General features: G+C 64.3%; 1 protein-coding gene across 1 annotated transcript in view; it reads right to left on the reverse strand.

Annotated features, from left to right (window-relative positions):
• The window catches only part of Arhgef10l (Rho guanine nucleotide exchange factor 10 like), an 82902-nt gene that overhangs the window by 18654 nt on the left and 56323 nt on the right, over positions 1-7925 (reverse strand). The window contains exons 24-25 of the mRNA XM_048782716.1: positions 6743-6960; positions 5210-5404 (exon numbers count right to left, since the gene is read on the reverse strand). Of these exons, the coding sequence (XP_048638673.1) occupies positions 5210-5404; positions 6743-6960 (413 nt within the window). The remainder of the gene's footprint in view (positions 1-5209; positions 5405-6742; positions 6961-7925) is intronic.

Consider the following 7925-nt stretch of genomic DNA (forward strand, 5'->3'; position numbering starts at 1 on the left):
CCCCCTCCGTGGCCCTTCTCCCTCCTCCCTGCTGGGCGCTCTGACCCATCTCTGCCCCCCGACATTCATGCTGCACCCCTGGGGACCACACGTGAGCTCTGCCCTCCCCCGGCCCCATCCGTCCAGCGCATCGCGATCGGCCACCACTGGCTCTAGGGGCCGGGCAGACGCACAGGATGTCCCGGGGAAGCTGCTGGAGGGAGCGGCAGCAGCCAAGCCACCGCCCTGGGCATGGGCAGCACGGAGCCCAGGGGCCCGGTGGCTGCCGAGACAAAAAGCCAACACCAGTGGGGGAGACCCGGCCACGTCCACTCCAGGCCCTGCAGGGGGCAGCATGACACAGTGGGAAGTGTCCTGGGCCCGGAGTCCAGGGACCTGGGGACTGGACCCGGCTCTGCTCCCAGCTCAGTGGCTCATCCCTCCCTTCTCCGAGCTGTCCACTGGGGAAGGGAGGTGGGACGCGGTCCCTCGGGACTTCTCTGACCTGGCTTGTCCCGGCTGCAGGGGGAGCTCCCAGGGGCCTTCCCGCCAGCTCCACACCTGCGCAGACTCTGCCAGGACCCGCCTCTCTGGAGACACTGCTGCGGCCAGGTGAGCAGGAGGCCCTGAGAGGCAGCCTGCTGTCCTGCCGGCCTGTCCTGCTGGGCCTGCCCCTTGCTCAGCTCCCCTGAGAGCCACTGCCTGGCACCCAACAGCAGCACGCACCAGGGCTGACTTTTCTAGAACCTCAGTGACGACCCACCAAGCCCCAGGTCTGGACCCCCTGGGGGGGCCACGTCCCTCCGTCACACCCTCCCTCACCCTCCGGGGGCTGTGGGAACCTTCCAGAACCTGCACTCCCAGGCACATACTCCCCCGCCCCCCGTGACAGGCCCGTCGTCTGGGCCAGGCCCCAGTCCTCACAGAAGATGGAGGAGGAACCTGGGGCCCAGCTGGGGTGGCCTGGGCATGGCCACCCTGGAGGGACAGGCAGCCCGGCGCTGGCAGGCCCTCCTCTCTGAATCAGTTAGGGTGACAAGATGGGGCACAGTTGCCTCCAAAGCTGGAGGGGCACCAGGGTCCTGCCTGGGTGTGGTAGGACAGCATACCCACCCCGGGCCAGGCCTGGCCACCATTTCCTCCCTCCCTCCTCTCCCCACCTGCAAGCCAGGTCCCCTCCTGCCCTGCTGACTACAACTGGCAGATGCCCAGCTCAGCTAAGAATTGGGGAATAGGGACCCCAAACCCAGACTGCTCCTTCCAGCCCACGAGCATGAGCAAGTGGGAAGCAGGACGGGCCAGAGCCTGGGGCCTGGAGCTTCTGAATAAACTCGGGTTCCAGGACTTCCACTGGCCCTCGGAGCCTTGGTTGCCTCATCTGTGAAGTGGGCATGCTGACCACCCCTCTGCAGCTCTGGATGCTGCTGGGAGCTCAGGAAATACTTGTGGAGAGCCCTTGGCACATGCTAAGAACACAGCCAGGGCACTGACAGCTGCCACCAGCCACACAGCCACGTGCCGCGCAGCCTCTACGAGCCGTTTCCTCTGGGGGACTCGTCTGCCTGTTCTGAACCTCAGCACAGCGCGTTCATCACCCACGTCACAGAGCTCAATGCACTCCCTGCACACTGCCCCTGTCGTTTGGCATCGTTTGCCACAACATATGTGTCTGCAGAAGCAGGTGTTGATGTCACTGAATTAAGGTGACAACAGAGACCCAGAGCTGAGAACTTGCACAAAGCCACCAAGGGGTAACGGCCAAGTTGCATTTGAACTCAGCACTGGCTCTGGCCTAACTTCCTCCAGATCTCCTGCCACTCAGGTTTTCTGAAGGCCTGAGGCTAGGACTGGAGTCTGGGAGAGGTGAGTGGCCAGAGGCAGCCAGGCCTCCAGAGGGACACTGACCCCCACCAGGAACCAGGAGCCCAGAGCCATGAAACACAAGGCTTTCGGCGCCCCCCTGTGGCCAGAGGTGAGAGGTGCTTGTGGCTGCTAAGGCGGGGCTGGGACCCCTCTCAGGCCGGACAATACCCCAAAAACTGGGAAGTGGGGTCACTCACGGGCACAGCAGTGACGGCCACCAGAGCCCTGCACACTGTGCTGGAGCAGCCTCCCTGGCCGCTGGAGGCAGGGGCCGGGGCCGAGAGTCCCCCCGATCACACGGGCTCTGACCACCCACCCCTGCGTGCTGAGACCCTGGAGCCCAGGACAGGACTGCCCCCGGGCAGAATGCGAACATGTCACCCCGCCAGGCCACTACGTCAGAAGTGCCGCTGCACAGGAGTGCCCGCCAGAGGCTCATGGGGACACCCTGAACAGAGGCTGCCCTTGCTGGACTGGGTTTTCCAGTGGGCACCACAGAGGGCAGACCTTTGTCCTCTAGGCCCTTGCCAGCCCAGGATGCTGGCCTCTGAGATCCTAAAGGCAGTCGCTGGAGCTCTGGACCGTGGAGCCTGCAGCCTTGTGGAGCTCTGGACCCCCTGTGGGGGCCACGTCCCTCTGTCACACCCTCCCTCACCCTCTGGGGGCTGTGGAACCTTCCAGAACCTGCACTCCCAGGCACATACAGGCCCGTCGTCTGGGCCAGGCACCAGTCCTCACAGCCAGCAGGGAGGTGACGGTTCTCAGCAAAGCACCTTCAGGAGGCTGGCCCTCCTCGCCCAGCCCCAGCCCACGGGGGACAGAGCCCCGTGGGTCTCCCCTGGGGTCCAGTTCCAGCCGGTGGCAGGAGGCTGAGAGAGACCCAGTGGCAGCCCTGCGGGTGAGTAATGAAGGACGCTGATGTGGTGACAAACACAGGGGGCCGGCTCCGCACTGCAGGCTCCCGGGAGCAGTGCTCCACCTTCAGAGCCACCCGAGGGTGTCAGCACCCCACTTCACAGGGCAGGAAGCCGAGGCTTGGGGAGGCGGAGCCTGCACCCCAGACAGCCTGAAGCCCATCCCTCAGCCCTGACGCCACCGGCCTCCCGGCCTCCAGCCCCGGCACCCGCAGCCAACGCCCCGCACTGCAGGTCCTGCCTGGTCCACCTCCCAAGGCCACCACGAGAGGGTGGGAGCCAGGTGAGACAAGGCCTCTCCCAGAAGCCTCCGGGCTACAGCCAACCCAAACCACCAGAGCAGGCTCCTGAGGCACTGGGACCACCCACTCACTCGCTTGTCCACCAGCCAGGGGGGCCCAGCTGTTTCTCTGCTCCCCTCCCCTTCCCGTAGCGCTAGACGAACCCGAGGCGCTGGCATAGGGGTCTCCTTCCCCTGGCTGCCTGCTGTCACCTCCCCGCCAGACCAGCTGCTCTCCTGCCTCCTGGCCTCTGTGCCCAGAATGCCACTCCTCCCGCGCCTCGTGGGCCCAGCCACTTCTCAGTGCTCAGCTCCGGGATCCACTCACCCCACTGGGCAGCAGATCTCAGGCAGCCCCATCCTGCCCCTGAGCGCTCGGCATGAGGCAAGGGCTGGTGCCTGCTGCCTGGTGACTGACTGATCTGCCCCCGCTGGAGACTGTCCACTCCACAACAGGACGCATGCCCACCCTGTGGCCTTCTGCCACATCCATGTGCCACAGGTGCTCGGTGGACACTGTGGGCCAAGGTGTGCAAGGGCCAGTGGGCACAGCAGCCCTGCCGGGGCAGGCCCAGCGCCTGGCCTGGAGAGGCCCAGCCCTCCAGGCCCAGTCTCAGAGGTAGGACGCCTGGTTGGGGTCCGGCCCTGTCATGGGACTCTGGGCTTCCCTTCCCAGCTAGGAGGTGGGGGTATGGGTTCAGAGGTCCCCACGCTCTCTGGTTCTGACCAACTGCCAGGTCCCAGCCCCAGGATAAAAGTCAATGGTCGCACCCCAAATTCCATTATGGACTGAATGTGTCTCCCCAGGTCCAGTTCGCTGAGCCTAGCCCTCACCTGAGAGCCCGCCTTGCTTAGAAGCAGTGTCCTCGCAGATGCAGTAGGTACAGACGGGTTCCACTGGAGCCCACTGGGCCCCGAGTCCAGGGTGGCCACAGTCCTTATGAAAAGGGGGGATGTGGGCACCAAGACATGTGTGTGGGGAGAAGGCCACGTGAAGACCAGAGTCACCCCACAGCCAAGGGCTGCCAGAGGCCGCAAAGGCCTCTGAGGCCTCCAGAGGGCGCGTGGCCCTGCGGACACTGTGACCTTGGGTGAAAGCCACACACTGGTAGTTGGCTACACAGCAGCACCCCAGCCCCGCCTGCGCCCCGAATCACCAAGTCAGGAGCCGGGGGCAAAGGGTGGAAAGCAACCCAAACTGGGGCCAGGCGAGGCAGGCTCGGGGACTCAGCGGGCGCCAGCGGCGGGCGGTCCCTTTGGAGCCGTCTAAGCCTCCCCATCCCCGAGCCCGTGTTTACATTCACACGCACGCTCTGTCTGACGGTGAGAGGAATTTTTTCCCCTCCTTCTTACCCCTTTAATTAAAAACTATAAATGCCTTATCAAATGCTAATTAAAAATACCAACACAGTGCCAAGTGGCAGGAAAAAAAGAGCCAGCTCAGTGCGAATACCCGCTTACAACCGCGGGCAGAGGCCACGAGAGCGCAGCGCCCGGGCGGACCTCGGGCTTTATCTGCTTCCCAGGGCCACCTGAGGCCATCCCCGCAAGCCACTCAGCCCTCATCATCAAACTGGTGAGCACAGGACAAGGGGACGAAGACGCTCATGTGGCCACAGACAAGCTACACCATCTTAGTATCCGGGTCCATGCAGCCCAAGACAACAGGGCTGCAGGGAGACGGGGGGGGGGTGCCCAGGCCAGGTCCCTACCCATCCAGGAGCACAGCAGCCCAGCCACTGTCAGCCCTGCCCTCCAGGCATGGCCATACGGGGGCTCACCCCTGCTGGACACCCCCGGGCCGTGCCTGCACCTCACCTCACCTCCATGGAGCCCTCTCACCCAGCAGAACCCTGGGCAGTGCGTGCAAACACAAGGCCCAAGGCATAGAGGAGAAGCCACTTACAAGAGACACAGCTGTCCCCAGGGCAAGCCTGAACAGGAAGCCAGGTCTCTCCGAGCCCACAGTCCCTCTCTTACCCACTGGTCTCTGCCTGGGGCTTCGCTCCTGCAGGGCAGAGAGCCCCCTTCCTGCAGGGGTTCGTGGAGGGACACCTTACATGTGACCCCAGAGGGGCTCGCGGGCCCGAATCCTCCAGCATGCAGAGTCCCGGGGGATGTTTGCTCCTTGACCTGCCCCTGCAGCCTCCCCGGGGAGGACTCGCACCCCCACCAGCCCCAGGACCACCCCAAGCCCTGCCCACTGTCCTCACCGCTGGTCCGAGGGTAGGCAATGAGTGTCCCGTCCTGCAGGCCGGCCAGCAGGTGGGAGGGGCTGTGCCGCAGGCAGAGCACGGGCTGCAGGCCTGGGCTCCTGCAGGTCGCCAGGCACTGGGTGCCGGTGTCCACGCTGCCGTAGAGCAGGATGCTGCAGAGAGGCCAAGTCCACCACAGCTCACTGGGCGCTCACGCCACATCCCCAAGCAGCCATCCAGCTGTGTGGCTGACCACTGGTTCTCTCTGCAGGGGTTTGGGCTTGGCCAAGGGTGGCATTTCAGGGTGGCACCGGCTGGCCTGCATCATGAGGGTGACCCCGGGCTCCAGAGGGGGTAGCATGGAGGGGGAGGGGCCCAAGTTCAATCTGGATGGGCCACCTCCTAACCTAGACTGCTGAGCCTCGGTTCTCGCCAAGACATAGGGCCACGATGCCCTGGCCAGGGAACACGGCACATCACGTGCCTCCCGAATATACTCTGAAGTGTGCTGCTAGGGCAGGAAGTTAGGCTCACAGGCCAGAGGTGGGAGGCCATAACAGGACTGTCCAAGGACATGTCCAGAGACAGAAGGCAGAGCAGGGCTCTGGCGGGGCTGGCGGGAAGGGGTGACTGCTGAACACGGGTGTGGGATTGTGGGGACTAGTGAGAATGTTATGGAACTAGACAGTGGCTACTGGAAGCCACTTTAAAGTGGTTAACATGGTGAATTTTATATTGTCCCCGGGGTCCTTCCTGAGTCCAGGCCCTGGCTGGGCACTCAGCTACAGACCCAGCCTGGACTCCGCAGAGCTCGGAGTGGCTCCCGGTCAGCTCTGCTTGGAGAGTGAGTGTCCCCCTGTGGGAAGTGGGTGGGGCAGCCCTGCACCCTGGACTGCTGAGAGTATAGTAGGTGCTCAGAACACCCTCTGCCTCTCCAGGACGGGGTGACAAGCAGGACACGGGAGGACAGGCACAGCAATGCCAGGCCAGTCCTCACCTTCACCGCTGGTCCGAGGGTAGGTGACGAGTGTCCCGTCCTGCAGGCCGTTCAGGGACGAGCACCCCTCCCCTGCAGGCTGCACCCACGTCTATCTGACTTGCCAAACCGCACACTGGCCACCAACCAGCAGGGACCTCACAACCTGAGCACATCCTGGGCCCTCGGCCCCCAGCTGGGGAATGGAGGCCATGGGGGGGTGCGCACTCAATGACAGCAGGGACCTGAAGGACCCACGCCCCCCACATCTCCAGGGACTCCCGGGGCACTACATCGGGGTCTGACCCCCTTTATGGATGAGAAGCTAAAGCTGAGAGAATCAGCCCGGAAGGGCGGGCCGAGATCGGAACCCAGACGGAGAAGCCAGTGTCTCCCGGGCAGTGACACAGCCTGGGAGGAAGTAGAGAGGCCACCTCGGCCCCCACAGGGGGTGTCTCTGTCCCCATGTGCAGGGGAGGCCGGGTCGCCCTGCCCCCTGGCCCTGCAGGCCGCCCCGCCCTCCCTGGCCCTTCACCTGCCGTCCTGGAGGCCCAGGCAGATGGCGGGACGCACTGGGGCGGGCTCGGCGCTCCTGCTCTCATCTCCGCCCTCGGCCTCCTCCTCGGGTTCCGGAATGTACTCCATGCAAAGCACGGGGGCCGCCAGCGGGAAGGACTTGACGGTGCGGGGCGACGGCCGGTTCAGGGAGAAGATCTCCACCTGGCCCCCTGCGCCCTCCTGCCCGCCCCCGACCTGGGGGCAGAGACCCGGGAGGCCATCAGGGGGGCCGTGGAGGGAGGGGCCTGCTGCTCAGGGACCCTCCCAACTCCTCCCAGCACTGAGGTTAGACACCACAGGAGCCCCCTCCTGCCCACACCATCCTGTGGTCACAAGGTCACTCGGCTCCAGCAGCAGAGCAACAAGCTGGTTTGGGGAACCAAAAGAAATCAGTGAGGAGCCGGGAAGATGAGCTCCCACGGCCTCCCCTCCCCTCCCCTGCAGGGGGCGCCACCCGGCTGCAGTGAGCATCTAGGTCTCCTTCAGATGCTCCACTGTCATGTTCACTGTGACACCCTGGGTCTGGCACGGGGTACGCGCTTAATGTATACCTGGATGGGTGCATGGGTGGGTGGGTAGGTGGAGGATGGGTGCATGGGAGGGTGGGTGGATGAATGAGTGGGGTGGATGAAGGGTGGATAGAGAGATGGAAAGATAAGTGGCTGGAGGGATAGGTGGTTAGGCAGATGATGGAAGGGTGCATGGAGGAAAGAATGGATGGATGGATGGACGGATGCATGGATGGATGGAGGGATGGGCGGGTGGAGAATCCATGGGTGTGTGGGTTGACGGATGGATACATGGTGTAGGATGGACGACTGGATTCACGGATGGCTGCGTGGATGATTGGTGGGTGGGTGGACAGGTAGGTGGACAGGCAGGTAGATGGGTGGGTGGGTAGGAGAATGAGTGGACAGGTGGATGGGTGCTGCACACATGAACGGGCAGGTGGCCACGTGCTAGAAGACGGGGAAACGGCAAAGACGAGTCCGTCTCGGAGGGGCTCTGGGCTGGACCTGACGGTGAGCCAGGCCATGCTCCCCGTGCGAGGGGCTACAGGCGGCCGGGCGCACTGAGGCTGGCACCCCAGACAGGAGAGGCAGGACCGGCACCCTCGGGAGCATCTGGACTGAGAGGCTGTGCCAGGAATCCCAGAGAGG

This window comes from Marmota marmota, unplaced genomic scaffold (assembly GCF_001458135.2).
Source record: "Marmota marmota marmota unplaced genomic scaffold, marMar, whole genome shotgun sequence".
In the NCBI taxonomy this organism is placed as follows: domain Eukaryota; kingdom Metazoa; phylum Chordata; class Mammalia; order Rodentia; family Sciuridae; genus Marmota; species Marmota marmota.